Raw genomic sequence first — 27,610 nt, forward strand, 5'->3', positions numbered from 1 at the left:
TAGTGCATTTTCTTCTAGACATATGTTGTGAATGGTATTGATCCTACATTCAGTTATTTTTAGTTTGACTTTATTTTTGTTTTGTTTTTTAATGCACTTTTCATATATTAATAATGTGGTACCAGTAAAATTTTAAATTATTTCAAATGAGATCACACCGTATCTCTACTTTTTCAGGACCTGTACTACTTCATAATTTACAGTTTCTGAACCAGTGTTTAGTGAAGAAGAGCAGATTCAAAACTGCTATAAAAGAAAAAAGAAATATTCGAATTTTCACAAGAAATGTTAACTGATTGTACAGATATTGAAAGGCATCTCCGCATCAACATGGATCTGCATGATGGTATTTAGCTCAAATGTGTAATTGGGGGTTTAATTTTGGAAATCCACCTCTATCCAAAATATATGGGTCAGTAATCTGTACTCCTGAACATACAATGTCTCTAATACGAACCATATTCAGCACTCAGTAGTCTCCACCAGTGCTGGATAAATGTTGTTTATACTACTTGTGATTCATAGTTCAATTATTTTTACAACTATGAATCTTTTGATCTGGCACAGTACTTACAACCACTGGAAAATCAAAATATTCTAAAATATAATGGTGACTTAACTTCAATGTAACACCCTGGTTTGAAATGTCTGGAGTAGGTAGTCGCTCTTTCAAGACCAGGGTTCTCAAACTCATATTAGCATGAGGGCCGCAGTGGAAAGTAACAGCCAGTCAGCGGGCCGCACCACGAAAAGAAAATGTTTTTTCATTAAATTTTACGAACACTACTGTCACTGCAGTTAAATGCTAAAATAAAGTTTTTATAATTATTAATTACATTTAGTGTAGTTTATTACATGCACAGGCAGTTTAGTTTATTAAAATAAGTTGACGTTGTCTCTGTCACTAATAACGGGGGTAATTTTCACTGCGGGAGTTAATCACCAAGCACAACATACATATACACCGCGGACGTGGCCGAGGGCCGCACAAAAATGTTTCGCGGGCCGCATTCGGCCCGCGGGCCGCGTGTTTGAGACCCCTGTTCAAGACAGAGTCACAACTATACACAGCTCTCACAAGATTTTTTTTCCCCAGTCTTGATTGTCTACTCTTGTTATGCGGAAAAATGATAAACCTTTGTGTCGACTTTTCCATGCAGGGCATCCTGGAATTACTAGAAGACACGAAAGATCAGGAATTGTAGTACAGACTGACCAACAAACAGTCGTGAATTGCAGGGCTTGGCTAGAACGAGTTTTATTTGTTCGCTTCTGCTGCAAAAAAAGATCAACGATCGAGTACACATCACATACACAGAGGAGGTCTATGTGATATATGCATACTTTATTAATGTAAATGACGAAGGTAAAATATGTTCCACTTTAAAACATTTTATAAGTGAAATACTTTTATAACAGATAAAGACATGCATATTTTTATCAACTATCAACTACTGGAGAATGTTCCTAACTTGTCTGCACTGTTGCCTACTACATTGTTAAAAATGATGAAACAAGAGTTCAAACCTAAAAAATAAAAGTAAATAAAAAAATCTAAAAGAAGATGCATTAAAACTGGAGGGGAAGAGGTAGGGTAGGTCAACCATGAATCTGGTCACCAATGACACAAGCAGCCAGTGAAGTTAATCATCACTATACACCAGCATCATTAAATCATATAATCCTCTAATGCTGTTCAACCAATAATAATAAAAAAAAGGTTTCAATCTTATTTCATAAAAGCTCAACTACCAAACCACTAGTATCATATTTTGTTTATCTTTAAAGCATTAAAAAAAAGAGACAACATCAAAGTTTCTTTATGTTTGTGGTCGAATCAACTCTTGGCAGTGGTTGCATAAATTTGTACAGTGGTTAAGTTGTTCAATGATCCAAAACTGGAACCCTCAGTAAAGGACATAAAAAAAAAAGTGGCCCTACACAAACAATTTAGGAAAACCATGAAAGATGGGGAACGATAGTAATCTTGCTATTTAAATGTTTAGACAATATCTTAAGAGGTTCTGATAGTCTGTTGTGCACTGTAGATACCACAGAGATCTTAAGATATTTTACTTTCATGCTGTGTCAGAAAGGCCATGTCATCATTCTTAGTTTCTGGTGGGTTGGACAGTCCTGCAGAAAGTGGGCCATTGGCATTGTACCACTGTGGCATTCTGAAGACTCTAATGCAGAACTTACTGAACGTGTGATATCCAAGTCTGGAGTAACCCATTCTCAGTCTCATGAAGGTCACCTATCTCTATCCTGTAAAGGTTGTTTTGACTGCTATAGCTGGAGCCATTTATTAGGCAAAGCTAACCAGGGGATGGGTTTCTTGGACCAGCCTCCCTCCTTTGCCAAGAAGATATTAGATTATGCTTAACTCACATGCCAACAGGAAAAAAAAACACATCTGAAAAAAACAAAACAAAAAAAACCAACTGATGAGCAAAAAACTGGACATGAAAGACAGCAATGATGTCAATTCAATATTACATTTCAGTTTACAAGCACCAACAATGAAAAAAATAAGAAAAAACAAACAGCAAATTCAAACTCTACAATGATACACTATCTACAAAGCTACAAATCACTATACCATTGTACATACAAAAAAATAGAGCTTTGTTCCTTAAAGTATTTATCTGCATGTATATGGACTGTTTTTGAAGTTTTCTTCTCGCTGAAATTTTCCAAAGTTTTACATTCTAAAGTACTTAAAGCTTGTCAAGTGACCATCAACCATATTTATATGACAAATAATACAAAATAGGTCTACATAGCATAAAACAAAGGATTGACTAATAGTCCTTGAACCGAGGTGCAATATGTAAATTATTGCCCTTTCCCATCATCAGAATAGTTCCTGCTATGGATGTGAACTCATATTTAACAAAAAAGACACTGGGGGAAGGAATCACCTAATATTTAGTTATTTGTACTGCTGTAAGAATAATATTAATACACAGTCTAACTTTAATGCTTTATGTTATAGTAAGATTAAAAATAAATGTAGCTTCTAAAAAGCTATGATAAAAACATATTCTGAATGTTATAGTGGCATAATTAGTAACACATACCGTATTGTCATCTGGAAAATATTAAAAAGTGTACTTAAACTGGCTGCCTTCAAGAAATATCAATAGTCTGATAAATGCTATAACTCTCTGCCAGTATATATGAATAATACATTCATTAGCATCAATCTGCACAATACACAAAGGATTGTCATTTTCGTATATATCATTAGATGCATACATTATTTCAGGTAATGCCATCAGATCCTTTTTCTCAGACCCACAAACTTTTGAATAAAATGGATCTTTATCTTGTGTGTTACTGACAACTGTAACAAAACTAGTTACATCAACCAAAGACGGGCAAAATGAAAGGATAGGGGTATTTATTCTCAACTGTACTACTTACATGTATTTTGAATTATTTAAATTTGTTTCCAAAAATTCAGCATTAAACCAGCTGATTTTGTGGCACTTTTTCTCAGCTATTTGGTTTTGAGGTGTCAATTGATTTAACAAAATCAAAGCAGCCAGTAAACTACTGAGGCCAGGATTGCTATTCATTTTACATTAGCACAAATCCTACAAGTTAGTCCCATGCAGCAACAATGTAATTGATAGGTTTAATCTGAGGATCAAAGGCACTCCAACAATGCACTGGTGACTTTAAAAGGGAAAGAGAAAGTGCCTTAAGGTTGGACACTGGGAATATGCAGATCACTGGGTGTGGGCTATAGTCCTCATGTATTTTATTTCCAACAGCCTCTAAATATCTTTCAAATATGACAATATCATAGTTTAGATTGCCAACAAAAACAACCACTGGGGATGGAATTATAACATCATCAGGTACGAGCTGTTCTATTTCAGATTGAAATACAGCATACAACTCATCAGTCTCTGCATCAGGCAGATATAGAATATCATCCGATGGATGATGGAGCACATTATACAGGGGCTTCAGACAATTAGTAAACCACCCCTTCAAGATAGACAACTCTTCTTTAAGCACATTTTTATGCAGTCTCTGGGACTTGAATGCAAGTGGCATGTCTTTTTGCAATGGAAAGAGACAAGGTTTCTTCAAGTAGTCCCGTATAAGATATAATGGATCAGTAACGTTGTCTAACTCCAGAACAATACAACTGACACCGTGTACTGTGACCTCTTTCACTGCTGCGGTTGTAGGTGTTTGAATTTCTGAATTTCTTGAAACCTGGACATGTAAAGGCAATTTTTAAAATAAGGCATCATGTAAAGTCACTTTTACTTTACATTTCATTGAGCAATCCACCCATGCAAATTCTTCAATGAAATGCATGGACTTAAAAATAATCTCTTTTGAACTGTGTGCAGAGAAGTTTCTAGAGGAAAGTAACTGAAAAGATGACTGATTTGGCATAGTTAATTATTCATATTCGGGTTGATACACACCAAACAAAATTTCATACTTTTTCCAAACCTTACTTCACATTTTCCATACCTACTTTAACCCACTAGCAACACAAAAAAGACCAACTATTATGCATGAGTGATGAAAATTTGTGTGAAAATTCCTAAAGAAATGTCTACAGACTGGAGGACTTATTCTGTGAATCAATGGTCTAGCCTTTGTTAATGGACAATATTAGAACTCAAGGAATCATGTTGTACACAACACTGTCATAAGAACAAGCATTGATCTTACTGTCTGAAAAATAAGAGAATGGGTTGCTTGGGAATCTTTGGCCTATGTGTGATATGTAATGCATACAAATTTATTGCCATTATTTCTGTTACAGTTCTTACTTCTCCTCTGAGTCTAGTCTTTTGTAGCTAGATTTATTTAATACTTAATAAGGGTAGATCTTTAGATTTCTAATGTAGATAAGTTCTAACTCTGCACCTCCTGGTGTCCCGGTGATGAATCACTGAGTAAGACATATAGATGACCCTCTCTAGGAAAATATTTCAGGCATGTGGGTTAGCATGATCGGATTTTTTAAAAAGTTCCCATGTGTCCCAGACAGTCCAAGTGATGCTAACCCTGATGTCAGTGTGGTAGGGGCAAGTATTTTGAATGTGATGAATACAGATTCATAATCACAATACAAGATGAGTATCTGTCACGCTGTGTCTTCACCAGACTCTCTGCCGAGACAAAGGAGCAAACTACTAAGGCGTGAAAGCCATAAATGGAGAGATACAAGACTGCCACTACCTCAATCAGTAGAACTTCAAAACCTTCATATCGTTATCTTTATGAAAACTTCTGGCAATGAAAACCCTGGCAATAAAATTCAAGATATTCACGTGAAAACCATTCTCTTTAGGTTCCCTCTTACCTTTCTCCTTCCCTGAAGTTCATCACACTTGCTTTGCATTGTCTCTGCATCCAGCAATAGCATCCGCAGTTCTTTCAATCTACCAAAGCTAATTGCAGACAAATGAAGGAACTGTTCAACAGTATTATTAAATATTTCTTTGTGTTATATAATGGCTTAAAAAACAAATTTCTATTATTTCTATAACTATTACTACATTGTTGTTCATCAGTTTTCTCAGAACTACATTGACCCAAAATAATTAAATTCTTTGAATCTGGGAAGAGAGCAAATGAATGTTTTCCATCCAGCTAGCATCAAAGCAAAGCAGCTGGCCTTGTCAATCTATACAGAAGGAACATGCGCAAGGCAAATCCTGGACATCTAATCCTCATATTTCTCGACAGAAAAGACTACCCAGGTTTTGCAATGTCTGTTTTAAGATAGAACTTTACTTATCCGAGAATTGCCTTCTCGATATAAAAACACAAAATACCACAACATTTGCCTATCCACCAAACGAATACATTCATGGTTCAGACAGCTGCAATTATTTGCACACAGTTCTGCATACTGGTACACAGAATCCACGGCCCAATGGGAGGCAGAAAAATTCTCCTGACAGGACATGCCTGTATCACAAAGGATTTCAGACACTTTCAGAAGTATCTGCCTGTTTTCAGAGTATGAAGAACACCATTGGCTTTTCCAATTACTTTAAAGCAGGTGGACACAACACAACTTAAGCTGCTCTCGTTCTTCACCGATAAAAGCAGATAAACGAGAAGGACAGCATGCTCTCAATGTGCGAGCTATAAGAAATGAAGAAGAAGGAGAAAGAAGAGGTGTTGTTGAGCCTTCTTCATGACCGCTGGAGTGTTGGTATCCCAGTGAAGTCTCCTACTAAAGACGGTACTTAAAAGCAGGGAGAATTTTCACCTCCTTGTTGTGGATGACACTTACAGGACTTGGTGGAGTATTCAAGCAGAAATCAAAGACAATCTTTTTGGTTTTACTCACATTAAGCTGTAAGAAATTGTCCTCACACCAGGTAATAAATTCATCCAAAGCTACACCATGGGTATCTAGAGGTCCCCTGAGAAGAGATAAACAGTGCAGCCATCAGGGAATCTAACGAGATATTGACCCTCATGGTTACTGCGACAACTGTTGGTATACAGAGTAAACAGAAGCGGGGATAAAAAACAGCCATGGGTTGAGCCAGTGAACTTTGTGACAGAGTCAGAAATAGTGCCATTGACAAGTATACTTGTTGCTGCCTGTCAACCAAACAGTGAATGATCTGTGACACTACCTGATGATCAAGGGAAAATTCATCAAGGTGTCTTCTATCTAGGACATGTGGTTGTATGGTGCTGAAAGCTGATGTCAGCAAACAATAGTGGTGCATGGATATGTGGATTCTCTTTACTCGCTGAAACATCTCCACAACTTATTGACAAATGTCAACCCTCTGGACAGGATGAAGAGAACTGAACACATCTTTGATTTTCCCAGATTAAAACAACAAATCAAAAAAATGTTGCCAATACAAATACCAATAATTTAAAGCTGATAAATTATGTACTATATTAATGGGTACAACACTGTACAATTCATGTACTTGATAACCATGAAATAAAGACTGAGACTACAGTTTTTAAAATACAGTGGAACCTCAATTATCCAATTTAACCATCATTCAGATAATTGAAAATAATTCTAAAAAATTTGCCAATGCTGGAAAAGGTGCTATACAGTGAAATTCTTACCTTTCTTGTGTTGTTTATGAAATTTTCTTGAAAAAAATCAGACAGATGCTATTTAATTCTTGCTGAATTTCAAATTTGTTGAAGTGTTAGGATGTCACTATAATTTCCTGCTCAAGAAGCTAAAGCTGTGACACACGTAGTGTATATATTCCTATAGTCAGAATTCTTGGTGGTCTTGTAATGTCTCCCCTGTGGGACCCCGGGGTATGCTTGCCTAGCAAGCATTGCAAGAATAGGGTCCCTGCCATCCAGCCAGGCATGTCGTAAGAGGCGACTAAGGTGGACACCTCACCTAGAGGTAAAATAGGTTGTGGTAGGGCTAACAACCCCACCATGTAAAAAAAATCCTGTTACAGAAACTAAAACCAGAGAACTCGTCACAGATGGCGAAGGTAATGAAGCACACCAGGAGACTGGACTAATGACGGACGACAGCCAAACCCGAAAGGGAGCTGGCGCCCCGACAGCGGATTTACTGAAGCCGAGGCAGAAGTTGAGGGTGGGGTGCTGGAACGTCCAGACCTTGTACCAGACTGGCAGGATGCTCCAATTAGTCAAGGAGTTTGACAACTACAACTTGGACATCCTGGGAGTCAGTGAGGTCAGATGGACCGGCACGGGAAAGAGGAGACTAGCGTCAGGACATACCATCTTGTTCTCAGGAAGATCAGACGCTCAGCACTCTGAAGGAGTAGCTCTACTCCTCAACAAGAAAACGGAAAAGGCACTGCTGGAATGGAAGCCTTATGGACCCAGGCTTTTGAGAGCAAGATTCCATTCCAAGTACACCAAGCTGACAGTGCTAGCCTGCTATGCACCAACAAATGACTCTGAGGCAGAAGACAAGGATGCTTTTTACGATCAGCTCCAGGCAGCCTCAGAAAGCGTTCCAGCCCACGACATGTTGCTCATCATCGGCGATCTCAATGCCAAGGTGGGAAGTGACAACACCTGCAGGGAGCATGTCATGGGCAAACATGGAATCGGAAGCATCAATGACAACGGAGAGAGACTGGCAGACTTTTGTGAAGAAAACAACCTACTGATTGGAGGCACACTCTTCCCACACAAAGACATCCACAAGGCAACATGGACATCACCAGATGGGATCACAAAGAACCAGATAGACCATGTCATCATCAACCGAAAATGGAGGAGCTCACTTCAAGATGTTAGAGCCTACAGAGGAGCAGACATTGCCAGTGACCACACTCTTGTGATAGCCACAGTTTCTCTGAAGCTGCGTCGATCACGAGGAAAACAGGCACGTCAGCAGAGAGTGGACTCCGGCAAACTAAAAAATCCAGCCACCGAAAGGGCCTTTGCTATGGAAGTAAAGAACAGGTTCCAGGCACTAGGAGACCAACAAGAGATGACCTTAGACGACTTCAATCGAGTCTTACAGGAATCAGGAGAGAAATACTGGGCTTCCAACGGAAAAAGAAAGAACAGTGGATCAGAGAAGAGACATGGAAGAAGATAGAAGAGAGAAAGTCAGCCAAACAAAGAATCAACAGCACCAGATCTGAACGCCTGAAGGAACAACACAGACAAAGATATGCAAAACTGAACAAAGAGGTAAAGAGGATGACAAGAACCGACAAAAGATATCACATAGAGAAACTGGCAGATGAAGCAGAAAATGCAGCAAGTAAAAATGACCTGAAGACACTGTACAAGATAAACAAACAGCTAAACAACGGGTTTAAGAACAGTGATGTGCCAGTGAAAGACGTGAACGGTAATGTCGTCGAGGGAGAGGCAGGAAAACTACAGCGCTGGAGGGAGCATTTTGAGTCAGTTCTGAACAGACCAGATCCCCCTCAGCTTGCAGACATCCAGCCAGCAGCTATAGACCTTGACATCTGCACAGACCCACCAAGCCTGGAAGAAGTGACAGCAGCAGTCAAGACAATGAAGAGCGGCAAAGCACCAGGGGCAGATGGAATAACAGCAGAGATGTTGAAAGCAGACGTGAATGTGACAGCTCCCAAGCTGACTGAAATCTTCAGGCAAATTTGGGAATCAGGGCAGGTCCCTGTTGCGTGGAAGACAGGGCTCATCTTCAAGTTACCCAAGAAAGGAGATCTTGGAGACTGCAATAATTGGAGGGGCATAACACTTCTTTCCCTCACCAGCAAGGTCTTCAGCAAGATTGTTTTGTCAAGACTGACGGCAACTCTTGAGAAAGACCTCCGACCACAGCAAGCAGGATTTCGCCCTGGGCGATCCTGCTCCGAACACATCTTCATTCTGCGACAGATTCTGGAGCAGAGCAACGAATGGAACACACCGCTGTACATCAATTTCATCGACCTGGAGAAGGCTTTTTGACAGCATCCACCGCGAGTCCTTATGGAAGATCCTGAGGCATTACGGAGTCCCTGCAAAACTCGTTCAGGTCATTGCAATGCTGTACAGCGATTTCAAATCCCAGGTTGTCTGTGACACGGAGCTCACAGACCCCTTCAACGTCAGTACCGGGGTGAAGCAGGGCTGCATTCTGTCGCCGTTCCTCTTCATCCTGGCCATGGACTGGATCATGAAGACTTCCACCGACAGCGAGAGGAGAGGGCTCAGATGGACCATGACTATGACAGCAACAACAGCACTGGAAGACTTGGACTTTGCTGATGACATTGCCCTGCTGTCACACCGCCACCAAGACATGCAGGAAAAAACAAAGGCCTTCTCAGAAACAGCTGGAAACCTTGGCTTGAAGGTCAGCACAAAAAAGACTAACAGTATGAGAGTGAACGCCAGAGTCCAAGACAGCATCAAACTAAATGGAGAAGAGATTGAGGAAGTTGACAGTTTCACCTATCTTGGGTCAAAAATGTCAAACACCGGGGATGCGGAGGTGGAGATTCGAGCCCGACTGGCGAAAGCCAGTCAGGCCTTTGCCTCACTCAGGAGCACATGGAAGGCAAAAAACATCAGCCAGAAGATCAAGCTGAGAATCTTCAAGTCAAATGTGATCAGCACCCTCCTTTACGGATCAGAATCCTGGAAGATGACCAAAACCATCAGTAACAAGCTTGACGTCTTCCAAAACAGATGCCTCAGGCGCATACTTAACATCTTTTGGCCAAACACCATCACCAACGAAGAACTCCACCGAAGAAGTGAAACCGAGTCCATCACCACGCAGGTTCAACGAAGGCGTTGGCGATGGATTGGACATGTGCTCCGCCAGCAGACAGCAGACCTTTCCAGAGTCGCCCTACGATGGACTCCAGACGGCCGAAGAAAACGAGGCCGCCCAAAGGAAACTTGGAGAAGAACAGTGGAAAGGGAGATGAAAGGAAAGGGCTGGACATGGGGTCACCTAGAGCGGGTTTCAGCCGATCGACATCGGTGGCGGACTCTGGTTGAGGCCTTATGTGCAACCTGATGCACAAAGAGGAATAGATAGATAGATAGATTGTAATGTCTAGCAGGTTTTTAAAGGTGATCCCGGATAACCAAATGCACAGTTAATTGAAGACCAAGTAATCAAGGTTCCACTGTAAAAATAAAAACTTAACTATAGTGTGCCTGTACCTCTAAGTTACTCCAAAGCCACTTTTAGCTTTATATAAAAAAATCTTTAAAGCACTGTCTGCAAACTCACCTAATTGCTTCTGATATGCAAGCAACGAACTTTAATGCCAACTTTTCTTCAACAGCCACTGGTCTCACTTTAGACCAGATATACACTTGTGTGATGTCGATTTTGAACTGGTCTGCTAGAGCCTGGCACGTTTCATCTGCTTTTGGCTCAAAGTCCCTTGTATCAGCAACCAAAATCATAAGACACTCTGTGAACAGGAACAACAGCAGCTCTATTTTAATACCATTTTTTTCCACTTTTATTTAGCCAATAATAAAGAAATGCTTTCAAAGACTATCTTGTAAATGTAACAGTCACTGGCCCAGATCTGGAGAATTGGAAAATACAAACTGGGTCATTTGAGAAAAGGTTTTGCACATTGATGCCCTCATTAATTCAATCCTGACATACTTAAACCAGCTGCCAATTTTCTTCTTTTTTCTATTCTTTTCCACCCCCTACTGGCCACAACTACACCATGCCATCCGGTTTTGGGCGTTCCTTTCCAGTTGGGACCATGTCTTGTCAGCTGCCTTCACCTCGCTGTGGACAAATCTCCATATCTGCCTTGGTCTCCTAACCCTGCGCCTCCTCTGTGGGTTCCAGTTTAACAGATTTCCTGTCCAGCTGACCTCCTTTTATCACTACATCTATTGCTTAATCCAAACTTAATCAATCAGCCAGAATTGCATGAAAATAAAATAATAATGTCAAATTGTTATTTAAAATTCAACATACTATCATGTGTGGGACAGCTGACACTCTGAACACAGCCTCTCTTTACATCCTCAGGTTTCTGAAAGCCATCATGACTTGAGCCTTCCCCTTGGGGTTCTGATGTAGTCTGCATTGTGTGGGCACTGCTACCTGCAGATTGATCTAAATTTTGATAATCATCTTCAACGTCTTTGAGAAACTGACGAGACACCCTTGTTTGCTTCCAATGGGTTTCTTCAGAGTCATGTGAGACCAGATTTATATTATCCAAAAAACGTGTTTTCATTGTATTCTTATTCTTTGAAAGTGATCCGTTTGTGAGTAAATCACTATTACTATCACTAGAAGATTCTGTCTCAATGTTTATGTCACTGTTCTCACTTTCATATTCATCCTCTACTGCAAAAAATATACTTTTTTCTAACTCCTTCCTGCTGCTTTTTATTCTGGATCTGTTTTTGCTGCTTTTCTTCTTTTTTCTCTGGCTGCTTACTTGTGTTTGAGATTTCCTTTTCTTACCTTTAAGATTACCTGATGTTTCTGACAAAGCAATTTCTCCTGCATCATCTTTTGTGGCTTCCATGCTTCTTGATGGCGATGGAAGCATATTAATGACTGTGTGCTGTATATCTGAGTTACTTTCACAATTTGTTTCGGTACTTTCAAGTTTTATGTGTATAAGATTTTGTTCAGACCATGCAATTGAAGGACCTAAGCATATTGTCTTTATTTCATCCATGTTCTGTTTTATGTCTCTGCAACTATCTGATGTCCTTTTTAACTGAATTTTAACCCTGCTATGATCACTGGTCACTTTAGAGGAATAACAAGGGCTTCCATCATCTTCATTGACACCATCACCACCACTTTCGCTGGCACCATCCAGCTTTTCATTTTCCTTGTGTTTCTCAGTTAACATCTGAACATCTGAAAGAAATCAGGCAAAAATTAGTAACAAAACACTTCAAAAAATGAATTTTTTAAATTTTATTATGGAATAAGGTCAAATTCATTAATGTTTGGATAAAATGATATTGTAATCTGTATTTAAGATTCTCTTTTTTTTCAGCTTACGAATACTTCACAAACTAAACATCTTATGCTAAATACATATTCAAGATCTGTTTACAGACACAAATTTGCATGACAGAGTAATTTTCAGCCTTTATTTTAAGGCTTGCACAAAATGATATTCATGTACCTTTACACAAGCATGCATAAAAATACCTAGTGTAGGCAGGTTTTTTTGGGCCACATCAGCAAGAATGGAAAGCAGAGGAAAGGAATTTGCACAAAGATACTATGTCAGGCCTGCTCAACCAGTGGATAATGAAAAAATTATAGGGCTCAGCAAGCAAATGCAAAATCCAACATGTCCAAAATAGTAGTCAGATGTGAGGCTAAAGCTATAAGTGCAGCTTGCCTTTTTACACCCTTAACAAGATAGCCATTCTGTCATGTTGTTCATTGATACTGGACTGTGATGTACATGCTAGAAATGCCTTTTACAAATAGAGTTTACCCCAAAAGATTCAAGTCTACACTGCTCTACATGCACAATGATTAAATAAGACATCCTATAAGCAAGAATTTTCAAGTAGGCAATGACATTAACTGCATTGCTCACACCAATGTGAGAGCATAGAATGCAACAAAATTCTATTCGCATTGATGGATGAAATGATCGGTGAAACAATTTTCCCTAGCAATAATTCAACTGCAAACAAATGTTCCTTTTTGATGACTGTAAGAAAAGCTTCTTTATGTGAAGATGAGCAAAAGACACGAAAAAATATTCAAATAGTCAAATCTCACTACTATGCAACCTCGCTACTATGCCACTTTTGCTTGGTCCCGGTGGGTGGCATAGTAGCGAGATTTGACTGTATTGGCTTCAAACATTAATTTTCTCACTAATATAAAATAAGAACAATCTTAAACAAAAGTTAAAGTACTAAGTTAAAAAAAAATGTCAAGATTTGGTGATCATTGCAGAATTTTTAGTTTGTTCCATGAGAACAATTATTTTAAACTTCTATATATATTAGTACTAAAATAAACCTTTTTCGTGGTTCAAACAAAAATATTTGTTTGCATTTATCAGAGAAGATCATCCACTGTATAAAACAGAGCAGTAGCTACTGGAATATGGCTTTGATGCTTGATAAACTTTACTAAAATATACAAGAATTCAAAAAGAATTTCTTATTTTGCCAATACATATGACTCATCTCCGAAAAGAGGCTTTAAACTGTCTGCTCACCAATAGTGACTATCTTTAAAACACCTTTTGTTCTTGTTTTTTGTCACTTCCACTCTCTCAGTGATAGCTGTGGTGTCTTCATAAACACAGGGAAAGGGAAAAGTCTTGTGGCATGACTTCACTTCACAACCGCAGCATGCACCTGTGACCCTTCTTCTATTTCCTTTCTCTACTTTGCATATGATTTCTGTGAAAGATAAAGGCAAACATATTCCTCTATTCAGCATATGCATAAATACCCATACAAATTATAATGAAGTATATGAAAAAGTTTACCGAAGGGAAACTTTACTGCAAGAAGAGACAAAGTGATTACAAACAGTTTACCGATCTTACCGATCTTACCCAGATCCTGTTCCCTTACCTATGCAAATATCTACTGCATGAACATATCAGTTTTGAGTCCCTAAGAATCTCCTTTTCCACATCATCAATTACGAAGCCTCCGAAGGGCTTAAAGCCATACTGCACCAGGTTAAATGCACATTGGTGCAAAAAAAAACATAAGAACACATTATATCTGTGTATGCTGGTGGGGTTGGGGTGGGGGGAGAGAGTCTGTTAATATAGAATGTGACAAGCATGTAGCGTAAGTCAGCAACAACTCAATTCAGCTGGTAGAGTTCCTATTTCTAATCCCTAAGAAATGACTAAACTTTCATAGTTTAATATCTTTATTAGCACTCTGCTGTTTTCCAACTCCATCAGTAAAGTTGCTAGAAGTTTCACAGCTTTATCCAGACTGGTGGTGATAAATGTCAGTTTGTGAGGACCAAGGTTTTCCATCACATAGTAACATGCCTAAATGATGTAAAAGTAATTCAAATCAAGTAAAGAAAATTTACCAAGCGTTCTGAAAATGTAAATTGCTGGCATTGGTGTTGGTTGGTTCTGACAGCATAAATGAGTGTATCAGAAGTCTCGTTGTGCCAAACATTTTATTATATGTTGGAGATGAAAGTTGGCATTTAGTCATTACTGTTTATCAAATGTTAGAAACACAAATTTACATGAATAAAACTATGGCCGTTTCTCAACAGAAAGAACCAAGATAAAATTTTAAGCCGAGCTCAGTGCCTTTTTAAAATAAATACATTTACTGTTGATAGTTTTGGTTTGTATAGTGTTTAATTACAAGGAATAAGGAGTTTGCTGTAACCATGACAACATGAAACGCCATCTTGGTAGATAAGTTGGAGTTAAGCAAATAGTAATGTAATTGCCATCCTGATACTCATTACCATTTCATATGAATATAAGCATTTATCTGTGCCAAGAGAACAACTATAAATACACTTGATCAGCATGGTCATCGTATATTTTGAAGAGCTGGCGTATAATGTCGTCACAACATTTTCAAAACACTTGCTGCAATCCATTTCAAATTCAGTTATAAAAAAATGGCTGATTTACAACATTAATCATCACTTGCTGTCACTTCTATGACCATTGATCACGACCTACGGCAAAGCATGCAGTCCCCACGATGTAGAGTATTTATCCTACTTTCTCTTTCTCCAAAGTCAACCCGATGGGCGTGACGGTAACCACTTTAATAAGGCAATCTTTTTAAGCTCCGTTACAAAATCGAACCAGTCCAAACATGATTACTACAATTAAATACGACCCCACTTACGTCCATCGCGGATTTATAGCATTTTATGAACCTCCGTACAGTTAGGGATGACATTAGATTCCTGTAACTGGATAGGGAGGAGACATTTCACGAACCGTTGACATTGTAAAAGAATGAGTGAATAGCGATAAAACCTTTCTTTAAACTAGTTTTTTAGTGATATATTATCTAAGTCAAGTGCTATTTTAAACACAAATAGTAAAATAAAATAAGCATCAAGATCGGCATACTTGAACAAAAAAACGTAGTTGCAATGCTCCCTTTGTTTAACGTGTCGGTCCAGTATTAAATTTAAATCGCGCGGCAATAGTATATATATATCCAGCTCAACTGTATCGAGCCATGCAGTACATTTCGGGGGGGGGGGGGGAATCACGGGTAGTATTTACTAGTGTTGTCTCCACCTATCCTATGAGGAGCAGTTAGAGTGCAGTCACGGAAGGGGGGCGCAAAAATTACCTGCTTTTTTTTAAAGATGAATTATGTTAGGGAAAAATACAATTTTTATAGAATGACATAAGCAGGACACACGGCGATGGTGGATGGGAAAGGGGCTGGTCGGGGCGCCGGGAAGGATCCTAGGATGGATGGGACATGCCAGCCTCATCGCTCTTTCTCTCTTCAAACCTAAGTCGAAGAAGTTTCACACTTATAGCAAACACTGCAGCTCATGAGTTCAGGGACAACAGTACTCATGACCTTGGGGCTGTGTACAGCGGTTATGCACGTACTATACCGGGGATTAAGATGACAACTACCAAAAGCGCGGGGACCTAGGCAGATACCTCCTCTACATGGCCCTGATTATATCACCCATCATTCGCTCTCACAATTGTGTATAGTTGTATGTTTGATCATGACAAAGTGGGTAGAGAAAACGTTTGTAGTGTTCTTAATGCAAAGAAGAAAAAACAACACAAACTCCAAACATCTCTGAGGTGGCATAAACCCAGCTATCTCTATCCCGATGCACGAGCATTCTTCTAGATGATAAATAATCTATGACATGTGGCCTTACCGTGTCCAGAGAGACGGGACCATGATACTACTGGCTACATCTCCCTCACCATCTACACTCCTCCACCAGCCTGTCTCACTACTCCATCAGGCCTAGCTGGGAATAATGCATTGTAAAATAAACCAGTTTCTGAAAAAATAAGCCTATACAAAAAGTAATTTAGTGTTGTGCTGTAATGAGCACAAGGCTTTCTTTGTAAGGTGAATATAATTATAGATGCAGCCATTCTCACCTTTAAGAAAAAAACATGTATAAGACCATCTTCGCAACATCATAGCACAAAGTCATCAAAATTTCTGTTACATTTCATAGGAACACTTTTTAATATAAAAACTAAATAAAACAATTATTATAGTAAAGTCAAAAAGAAAGTATAATTCAGTAACAAACAGATGAGAAATAAAGTTATAGCTGGTTTGTTTTCACTTCAGCAAATCACTAATTTTATTTAGATATTAAAGCTATCTTTGAAAGAAAACAAATCTATTTTGACAGCTAAATGTCAGTATATATCTGGAAACAAAATTCCCTTGGTTTCACATTGAATAAAATCACAACATACAATAAGAATACTCTCTTTTTTTAAATTAAAAAATGCCTTGATATGCTGCCCATTCAACATATTCAAGTACATTAGTTACATTTAAGCTTTCAATAGTCATGCAACAATGGAGCCAAAGTGCAAAGCAAAGCCAAAGCAACTATATGTCAAAACACACACTGCAGCAGTGGTTCAAGAGTAGATGAAACCATGTCCAGTCTACCAGCATACACCTATTTCACTAATGCTAAATTAAAAAGCCAATGGGTCTCACTTCGTTTCACAAAAATCTAGCATCTCTAAGAATCTAAGTATGCCCTTTTCATGTTGGAAAATTACAGGACACAAGATCATAAAGATGTGTCACTCAATGCAGATGACTTATACATTCATCAAACACTCGCCAATTATAGAAAGAATATGCAGATTTATTTGGAGTTCTGTGCACCAAGGAATGGGAAATGCTCAAATATCCTGGTGAAATGAAAAAAAATCCTCAAAATCAGAATGATATCATTCTTGAGTCCTAATTCCTATATGATAATCTCCAACCTCATGTTCTTCCCCAGTCTCAAAGGGTATATATCAATAATAAATTGCCACAATGGCCTTCCTTCCTCAGCATTAAAACAACACTTCTTGATCTACCATCACTAATAAATCCAAATCCTCCCATCATTGAATTACTTCTATTTTCCATCAGCAAAACTGAATGATTAAAACAGTGATAAAATTCAGTCCTGTTTAGTGCTGCAAAACATTGAGTAACAAACATGATATTTTTCCATGTCTTTTTATTCTGCCTGCACATTATGATTTTTTCACATTGTGTGGGATTTAACAGAAAGAATTCTTCATTTCCTATGTAGTATATAAGCCATCCGAAAGCTGGAATTTGTGAATGAGTGACCACTGTTATTTGTGCTTATATGACCTCTGTTATCTTTGCATGGCTTGTGCATTAATAATAATACATGTACTTGAATTTGTAAACTGCATTTCCTTTTGTGAATATGAGCTCAATGCACTGCACATGAAAGACTACAAACAAGCCAATAGTAAAACACACAGGAAACACAAGCACCAGGATGGCACCATGCCAAGCATGAACTAAGCACATGAATGAAGATAAAGAAGTGAGAAATAAGCAGAATAGTATGCTTGATTATACACAATCATTCATAAAGAGATGACTTGAAAGCTTCAAATGTAGAGAGACACTTCAAAGAGAAATAAATGGGCAAATAATTGCCAATAGTGGGGCCTGAAAAGGAGAAGCAGCATCTGCTGAACTTCTCTAGCTAATGCATGGTACAGAGAGGAGGACAGCACAAGCAGACCCAGGAAACCTATTCAGGTGGCTCATAGTTCAGAAATGCATGCTGGGGAAAAGCTATAAAGAAGCACATTGCAGCAATCTTGTAATCAATTCAGTAATATGCTGTAAACTTTTCACTAAAGGAAATATGCATTAAACATTGCAAGCTCACTAACAGAGAGATGGTGTGCTATAAAACATGTCATTAACAAATTTAACTACAAAAAGCCCTTTAGGCATGATATCCCAATTAAGATTTTAAAAAAACCAACATAAAGTCACCCATAAAGTAGGGAGATGAGGTATATAAACCAACTATTATTATTACCATAACACATGAATACTACATCAGGTTTATACCAAAATGCCACAAGACTTCTCAGACTAGTATAAAAATATTCGCATGCAAATCAGAGTTAAACTGAAAATAGTGGAACTCAAGGACAGAGGTATATGGTTGTAGGTGAGTTCTCCCATTTTTTTCATAGGAATTTATCTACTGGCACATGAGTAGGAGGGAAAGGTTGTGGTTTCTGCTCTGTTGTATGGTAGCATCCAATGTGGTAATTTACTATTTTAATGTCGCCAACTCAGGCCAGTAATTTTTTTTAAATTGGAAGGGGAAAGCACTGTGTTTGTCTCCATCTGCTGCCATCACTTTGATAACAATTAAGGTCCTCCAAATTAAAGACTTACAAATAGGGTATATATATACACACATATATCTAACATATATATCTCTGTAGATAGATATAGCATTGTACAAAGCCTTAAGGTTATATGATGATATAAAAATTTTGTAGGACTTCATTCTGGGGAGTTCTTAGTCTGAAATTACCTGGACAAATAGGAATGATGATCAAGAACTAAAGGCCAGCTAAATGCTGATCTAAACAATTCTTGAAAACATACAATGATGGGGATAATCAACTTAGGCAGGTTTTGGTTCACTAGATATTGACATTAATTCCAAACAAGTTTTTGTGCACCTCAAGACATGAGACCTGTTTTCAAAGCTGGAATCTCAAGTGCAATTTGAAACTATGAGGCAGGTATTTCTCCATATGGATACAGCATAAATCATGGATCGTTTTATTTAGCTTGATACGTTGGACTGCAATACATTAAGTTTGGCAGCCTTAGTTTATCTGCATCCTCAAGATGGGAAAACTGTATAACTTTGTTGCTCTATGCTGCACATTCTCAAGAAGAATGGCTTCCTTGAACACTGAACAAAGGTGACCAGACTTTCCTCCTGTCCTTGCCACATGCTCCTTATAAAGGTAACAGTCATCCCCTAACCTTTTCAGGTCGTTTTGGGGTGAGGTGTTAAAGATCTCACTTTTCTCGGCCAGCTTTACACAAGTGCCCATCTCCTCTCCCTCGCTGCTTTATGTCTCCCATCCCTCTATGGAGTCAGGTACCTATTCCCCCCAGATGGGTTGACTGGGGTAAGTTTGCTGTGTTAATCAGGTATTGAACCATCAGGCTCTCAGTTCAGATGCCAGCATTCTAACCACTCAGCTATCCGCTTCCCCTCCTTATACAGGAAATGTGGAAATGTTTGCTTGAGTAGCTGACGGAACAGTTGATGAAACCAAGCAACTAGTTAGATTTGTTGACCACTTTTTACACAGCGCTGAGTGAACTTTAGTGTTGAGTCTGTGCAGAAGCCTCAAGTCCTTCTTGCATTAAGTTCCTTCAATAATGATCTCGAACTATCTAACGTAGTAAATGAACTTGCTATATTACTGTGGCCCAAATGCATAATCTTAAATTCACCGGAATTAAAAGGAAGCTACTAAATCTCTCACCACTCCTAAAGGACATCAAAGTCTGTCTGAAACTCCAGACTTCCTTCTCTGACCTGACTACAGCAAAAACTTTAGTGTCACTATTAACATACTGATTAAGCCTTAGAGTTTATAATAACCAGCTCTTCTTCCACGAAGCAACAATATAATTGACAGGTTTAAAAGCAGGATCGTAGGCACTCCAACAATGAACTGGTACCTTAGAGTGAGGAGCAAGCCTTGAACTAAAATTAGACACTGGGAATATGCATATCACTGGCCGTGGCCTGTAGGTAGGAAGTATTTTCTCCCCTAGAGCTTCCAAATACTGTTCAAAGTTGATGATATCACTGTTTAGTTTGCCAACAAAGATAACCACTGGCAAGGAATCATCATCATTTTTAGATGCTTCACGGCTGTACACTATAGATTTAAATGTAGCATACAATTCATCAGATTTAGCATCAAGTGTGTACAATATCTCATCTTTTGGATAGTCAAGAACTTTATAAACATGCTGAAAACAAGAGGTGAACCATTTCTCCAGGACCGAAAATTCTTCCTGAGGATCACATGGCTCTATCTCCCGATTGGCTATCACAAATGGTGAATTTTGGTTTAACAGAAAATGCAGGCAAAACGTCTTTAGGTGATCCCTTATAAAATGGTCTGGATCAGTTAACTTGTTTATCTTCAGGACAGCATAGTTCACACCATGTGAGCTGCACAAATCCACCAGTCTTCCTTCTTTTTCAGCTAGAATCTTGTTCTCAAGATCCTTGATGCGTTTAATTTCAGCTTTCACGGAAGACAATTTCAAATGAGCATTTCCCTGCATGTTCAAAACCTGGACCTGCAACAATTTTAAAAAGATTTTGTGCAACTTAATCCCTAACCAAAGTGAAATGATAAAACTTCTGACCAGAAATTGCTTTTGCTGTCTGCAAAATTTGTCAGCTTCTCTTAGTGCACTTGCTGTGGATGTGGGTCAGAATGCTAAACCAACTGAATAGCCAAGCATTAAACCCTGGTGTGGAAGTTAAATCTGGGGTGTATGCCAAAAACTTTATGAAGCTGCTTTCTACTTTGTATCATACCAGTTTGTTGTCCTGGAGTTCCTCACACTTGTCTTGTATGAACTTTGCATCAAGGAGCAGCATTCTCAGTTCATTCAAGCTGTCACAACTTTTCAAAAGGAAAAGATCACATTATTTACAAAAATTTTTTAAATCCCTTTCAGCACATGTCAATGAGATAATGATATTTATGTAACATATACATATGAGAATAAAAAGTACCAACACACACAGAAAATCTTTAACCTTTTAGAAAATGTTTTCATGCTGAACCATTTTGAATCAGATATGTTACTGTTAATTAAAAGAAAATCTACCCAGACACTGAACCCAAAAACAGACTAATTACAAAAAAAAAACTGTAACCCATTAGAATGTTTCCCAAAGCTTTTCCAAATGAATCATTTAAGTAAATTTGATTAACAATCAACTAAAAACTGACCTAACTGCTTCAAAAATGCTACAAATGAAACTCAACATCAGTTTTTCTTGAACTGGTACTGGTCTCACTTTAGACCAAATATGCGTTTGTGTGATGTCAATGACCCAGTCATTTGCTAAATCCTGACACACACTAGCTGCTTCTGCTTTGAATTTACTTTCATCGGCTGGCAAAACAAGTAGGCATTCTGAAAAATGAAGGAAGGCAATTTTATTGATTAGCTTCCTTTTATAACATGAAATAATACTTAAGTATACAACTCAAAAAAATTAGCAACAAACAAACGTTCAAAAAGTAACCAGTTCACTTATTTTTTAAGTTCTTTTGAGGGGAGGAACCCAAAGTACATGTATATGTAGTTTATAAATCTGTAGCATAACATGATGCTTGATGATGTTGTGTTTTATAAAATATATATTATCAAACATTTTGTTTCCCACCCTCATAATCCAATTGAAAAGTGCATCCAAATCAAAGATAATTCTAGTGCTGCTATATAAGCCCAATTTTTCAGAATTCTTATTCCATTAACTGCTAAAACCCTTTGAACTAAAAAATGAATGCTTTGATGCTAATTGCAGTATATTTAATGAATCAGCTTTTAAAGTTTAACACACTTTGAACAGGAGAGTGAGCATGTAAATAAATGATCGAATAAAACAAAAAGCGAAGATGAGTGCAGATAATAATTAGCATCCCTATTTTTTAAAAATCTGTAATTTCTTCTGTAATTACTCCCTCCAAAGAAAGTTTGACATTTCCATATTAAAGATTGTAGATGTAATGGACAAATGATTTGTGTATCAGGAAGAGTATTTCTCTAACCCATAACTGTATTTCATACTTCCCTCAACACTGCACTTTACAAAATTTTCTTCCTACATATATGCCTTCTCAATGCATATCAGCATGTCTATTTTGAATAATAGGACAGAGCTCTAAATCTCATTTAAGTTTACACACTTTCAATTGCAGACATTTGGCAGCAAAAGTATACATTAAATGTTTCTTTAAAACTTTTTAGTACCATCTTCAGAAGAGCTGTCCTTCCAGTTCTTTGTTTCCTGTTGGTTTCCATGACAGGAATTTTCCACCAAAACATCGCACAAAGGCGAGTTTTTCTCCTGGCTGGCAGAACAAAGTGAACTTTGTGAATCATCACTGTGAAGCAGAAATTCCAGAGGAGGAAGAGGTACAGATGTCTGCGAGGTGTGTATCTCTTCCTTTTCTTCATTGGAGTGATCAACATCATTTTGATTAACACTTGTGCTCTGCAGACTTGGAAAGGTTGAAGATCCAGCTACTGCCTCAGATCTACTATCAAGCAGTGTTACACATCCTATTCTACAATTGTTATTTTCAATTGTTTCCTTGGTCTCACATAGTTTTTTTAGGGATAAATTACTTGTGCTATCATTAGAATCCTCATCTGTCATAACACTTATGTCACTTTTATCATCATCTCTTGTACTTTCATGACCATTCTCTACTAAAGGTAGTTTTCTTTGCTCTCCTTCCTTAGTTTTCTGAGGAGGTGATTTAACACATCGTTTTTTAAATGATTGCATGTTTAAGGATGAACTGGTTTCAATTTTGGATGAATGTTCGCTGTTTCTTTTCTTCATTTTTGTCCTTTTTTTATCTCCTGTTTGTGTGCTGGATTTCCTTTTCTGTACATGACATTGTGTGCGAGTGCCTAAAGACTGTGACACCAAGTCTTCTTCCACATTATCTTTCATGTCTTGTTGGTATTTCGAATGTACTGAAAGAACGTCAGTGGCTGATGGCTGTAGATCAGAGTTATTTTTGCATAATTTTCTCATACAGTCAAACTCTATGTTTTTAGGGCTATTATTAGATAATGAAGTTAAAAGACCTGGAGATGTTTCCTTCCCATCTATTTTACCTTGTGACCTCTGTGCAGATTCTGAAAGAGCATTTTCATCCTCCAGTGGACACACTTTGCTTTTGCTTGGAGACTTGTGGGTAACTCTGTGTTTCCTATTTAGCTTTCTGGGACGTGTAGCTGATGATTTGCAAAATAATTTTTGATCAGAAGTAGTGGATCCATCAGTGCTGCTATCATCATCATCATCACCATCATCATTACTTGTACTGTCCTGTTCTCCATCACTTTCACTCTGTGTTTCATTCTTATATCCTAAAAATGTTTTAAAAATCACCTTAATCAGTGGCAGGATACTTTGACATAGTTAGGATTCCCAATGCATTAAAGCAATAGAGTGAAAACATTTGAGAAACTGAATGTCCTTTATGGCATTTATACAATAAACACTACATCTGTGCAGAATCAATGCCAACTTTAATTTTTAATATAACCATATCTCCTGTTGTTTTTAGCATCACATTTTCAGCCAACGTCTGGAAATTAGTAGTTCACTTTCATGTCAAAGACATAACTTATTAGGATGGAACTAAAAAGAAGAAATCACAACTGGCTTATGACAGCCGATAAAATATTAATTTTAATATTTTGATTCTTACCACTAGCGAACATATAAAAACTGCAACCAACACTAAATGTTACCTTTCTTTTTTTCCATCTCTAAGTACTTTTTCTTGTGTTCAGGTTTACAAAAAACACTGGAAATATAATCAGTGAACCATAATTTAACATGATTTATAAGATACATAATTGTACACTTTAATTTGTCTTAACTTTTTTCCCATTCAATATTTCCTTACCAAAAACCCCCCACAAAACTTAACATTTCTCTCTAAACAGAATGCTCCTGAAATAGTAGTTTTAAAAATAGAAAAAAAATCACAATTTTGTTTTGAATGGCAATGCAAAATTAAGCTTGTTTAAAAAGAAAAAAAATTACCCCTTACAGATACATGACTGCTTGTTTTGGTTTTTTTTTTCTTAGTCTTCGAGAAGTAAGTCCTTTACTGTGGGCACACAAGAAATGATAAGATTTTCGACAATATCGCCAAGCGCATCCAGCTGTAGCACCGGTTTTGCCGTTTGCCAAACATTTTTTAAGGCGACAGTGCTGAAATCACAGAAGACAGATATTTCATAATGCTTGAAGTTTCTGTATTTAATCAAAAGTGCATGGATGCACAAAGAAGACATACATGCAGCTATCTATGCATATGTTATTCTAGTCTATAATAGCATAACAAAACTTGTGAACATGTAAATATGAATGAGGAAATATGTTTCTCTGAACACTAAGCTATTAGCAGTTTGCTAGGTTATGTCCTTTTGCTTTGATATATTCTTTTCTACAAGCATGTTTTCTTTTTCAGTTTTTACTATTAAAAAACCACTTACCATACTTTTTCCCCTGATTTGTTCTTGCTCTACTTGGCGTACTTTAAATCCACCAAAATGGTGAGATTTATACTGACCCAAACCTGAAGAATATTGCTGTTAATAAAAACAATAAATATATATGAAAGTCCATGCTTTTAATTTTTTAAAATGACATGGGTACAAATGAACATTTTGAAAGCAGATGTCTACCCTGAAATGGGTTTTTCGAGCAAAATGATTATCAGAAATCAACATAGTTACTGACAAATGCCCACAGATGATTCACACTTTAAAAATATATAGTTCCCTTCTTGATGATTTAATGATAAAGCATTTAAGATGCAGGTAAGAATAACATTCTTTATAAAGAAGCATAACAATATATGTGTGTGAGTGAATGAGAGAGACAAAAGCATTTTGTCTATGATTAGGTAATGAATTATTTTTTGAATGGTTTATGCTGCTCAAAAAATGTTTACTTTTCATGCTTATTTTCTGTTCTTAGGTATTGTCAGTGGCTCCAAATTTACAAAATATATATAACTTGGAGCACACTCCTAATTTGTGAGAGATATAGAGATAGGGGTGTGGAAAGGAGAGTGCTCCAGATGGAGGTGTCACCAAGACAATTTTTATCTTCCTTTTCAAGTGGTCCACTTCTCCTCTTCCCCCAACTTCCCACTGATATTTGATCTGTTTCACATTGTCATGAAAAAGACACAACCCCCTACTAAACTGTTGACATTGACAAGCAATGAAAGGATTATTAATAGTGCAGAAAGTCCGAGAGTATAAATTGTTCAATACTTCACTACACTTATGCCGCATGTTAATTATCCATAAAGCATAATAGAAATGAAAAGGTAGATCAAAAGTTGAAAAATATTACAGCTACAAGAGTTCAATGAATAAATTACCCGTGACCATGTGATGCTGGGTAACCTGTATAGGAATTTCAAAAATATGCTGACATTACAGGTACTTCAACAAAAGAAAATTCAGCTATTGATATTTATCATTTACCCTGGGATATTCTCAGTGAATACTTTAACAGAAAAATTCCAAAATAACTGAATCATCAGCCACAGCCAATAAAAGTAAACATTACCATGCATTTGTGATGGGCAGCAAGATGTCCTGTTTTTGTTATGTGTAGCTTTCCACAATCATTCTTAACACTGTTTTCGTGACCACAAAACACACATGTGGCTTTATTTCTGTTGTCCTTTAATGAGCAAAAAAGAATACAGATAGTACATCAGATCAAAGTGCTTAAAAACTTTCAAAACTTTATCTTCATAAGCTTGTCTTCTTGCAGTATGATTGGTTAAAGATACTTTTAAAGTATACATGTCCACAATACACACATATCAAGCTGTTCCAATTAATCATTATGCTTATGCATAAAAACAAAAATTTACAAATAATGTAAATTACTAAATTTAAAGGTGTGCACTTAAATTTTAATCTTTGATTTTCCTTTGTGTTTTTGTGCTTGTGTCTAGAAACTGAAAAGCTTCTTTCAACTACAAGGAAATGCCAATAAATCACTGTTTCGGAGTTTTAACCTCAGCAAACACACCTTTTCTCTCTTTTTTTGGTACACCTGTTTATCAGAACACTTCAGTGCATCTTAAAATCACTGGTGATCACATAAGGTTGTAATTCATTAAAATTGTTGCATGCATCTATTTAGATGTTTTCAATGGTTAATTTCAAACATGGTGAAGGCGGACCAAAATTTCATCATTAAGACAAAGCAGGTAACTGTAAACAAGGAAATGAATGTCAACAGCTGAGGTGATGAGAACTTATATCCATTTCTACTGCACACAAACAATTTGAAATAAGTATAAGTTCCAAGGAAACCAACCATTATTAATAGTGGCTGGCGCATAGTCTGTAGATCTGAAACCAGTTTAGCAGAGCCAGTTGCGCATAGACATAGGTTTTTAACCCTCTACCCATAAATGTGGGGAGTGGAGGAATGAACAAACTCTAACCAGAACCTGATCAGCCTATAACCCTTAAGTCTTTATACGGTTAATTGTTCCTAGCGTTATAGTACCGTGTGCCCATACTAAATAAAGTTATATTTTAGGGATATAATAAAAAGAACTATAAGATTTATAAAAAAAATCACTTCTTAAAATTTGATTTGATTTTGTAACTGGTTTGCACCGTTATTGCTTATTTACATGTCCACATTCAAATTCTGAGAAGCGAAGCGCGAGTTACACCCCTCCATCTAGTATTGCTCAGTCTGACATAATTGTCATAGTAAGGAAAACATATATATTGAAAATTAATTAATTTTAAGCATTGTGGTGCTTAATCACTGATCCATCAACTACTTTACACATGAAATTGATGACAAAACTTTGTTTACAAATTCTAGAATTAAGTTGCTACTTTCAGTTTCGCTGTGTAACTGCTCTGTGGTATAGAAAGTGTGAAATTCGTGAACTACATATGTAGTAAACTATATATGTAACTACATAAAATGCGAAAGGAGTTCAGCTGTCACTAAACTTACCTCCATCGATCAATAGGTATTAGTTTGTTTATCACACTGTACCAGAGACTGTACTCGATCTCCAGCAGACAACAGATCTGCCCGTGACGTCACCGAAACGTGCGCTGTGGACAGCCAGCCTTATTAGCTCTCTACCCAGAGTTGTTTTCATCTTAGTTTCGAACCTAGCAAAATGGTTTAATAATACTGTGGTCATCGCAGTGTGATTAATGAAATGTCACATATAGCATTTAGTCACGACATAGACCGCTGTTTTGTCTATAGTCTCAGTTATCGAAATAGTTGTCCATCATGTAGAGG

At 37.4% G+C, this 27,610-nt stretch overlaps 1 protein-coding gene across 12 annotated transcripts; it reads right to left on the reverse strand.

Moving 5' to 3' along the window:
• Positions 1 to 1,242: 1,242 nt before the first annotated feature.
• On the reverse strand, positions 1,243 to 27,610 carry LOC112560838. 12 transcript variants are annotated; one of them, XM_025232925.1, is made up of 15 exons: positions 27,311 to 27,607; positions 25,883 to 25,999; positions 24,793 to 24,888; positions 24,345 to 24,508; positions 24,040 to 24,095; positions 22,519 to 23,652; positions 21,492 to 21,678; positions 21,071 to 21,158; positions 16,322 to 20,826; positions 13,668 to 13,854; positions 11,426 to 12,331; positions 10,709 to 10,895; positions 6,344 to 6,419; positions 5,345 to 5,432; positions 1,243 to 4,236 (listed from the first exon to the last, which is right to left on the reverse strand). In XM_025232925.1, exons 1-9 carry the CDS (start codon positions 27,314 to 27,316, stop codon positions 20,104 to 20,106), a joined length of 2,571 nt encoding a protein of 856 aa, XP_025088710.1. In that variant the 5' UTR covers positions 27,317 to 27,607; the 3' UTR covers positions 1,243 to 4,236; positions 5,345 to 5,432; positions 6,344 to 6,419; positions 10,709 to 10,895; positions 11,426 to 12,331; positions 13,668 to 13,854; positions 16,322 to 20,103. The 12 variants fall into 12 exon arrangements, with proteins under 12 accessions (XP_025088710.1, XP_025088728.1, XP_025088720.1 ...); XM_025232943.1 differs by lacking the exon at positions 6,344 to 6,419 and having other exon boundaries at positions 21,528 to 21,678; positions 27,311 to 27,610; XM_025232935.1 differs by lacking the exon at positions 6,344 to 6,419 and having other exon boundaries at positions 13,692 to 13,854.

Source organism: Pomacea canaliculata, linkage group LG1 (assembly GCF_003073045.1).
Source record: "Pomacea canaliculata isolate SZHN2017 linkage group LG1, ASM307304v1, whole genome shotgun sequence".
Classification (NCBI taxonomy): domain Eukaryota; kingdom Metazoa; phylum Mollusca; class Gastropoda; order Architaenioglossa; family Ampullariidae; genus Pomacea; species Pomacea canaliculata.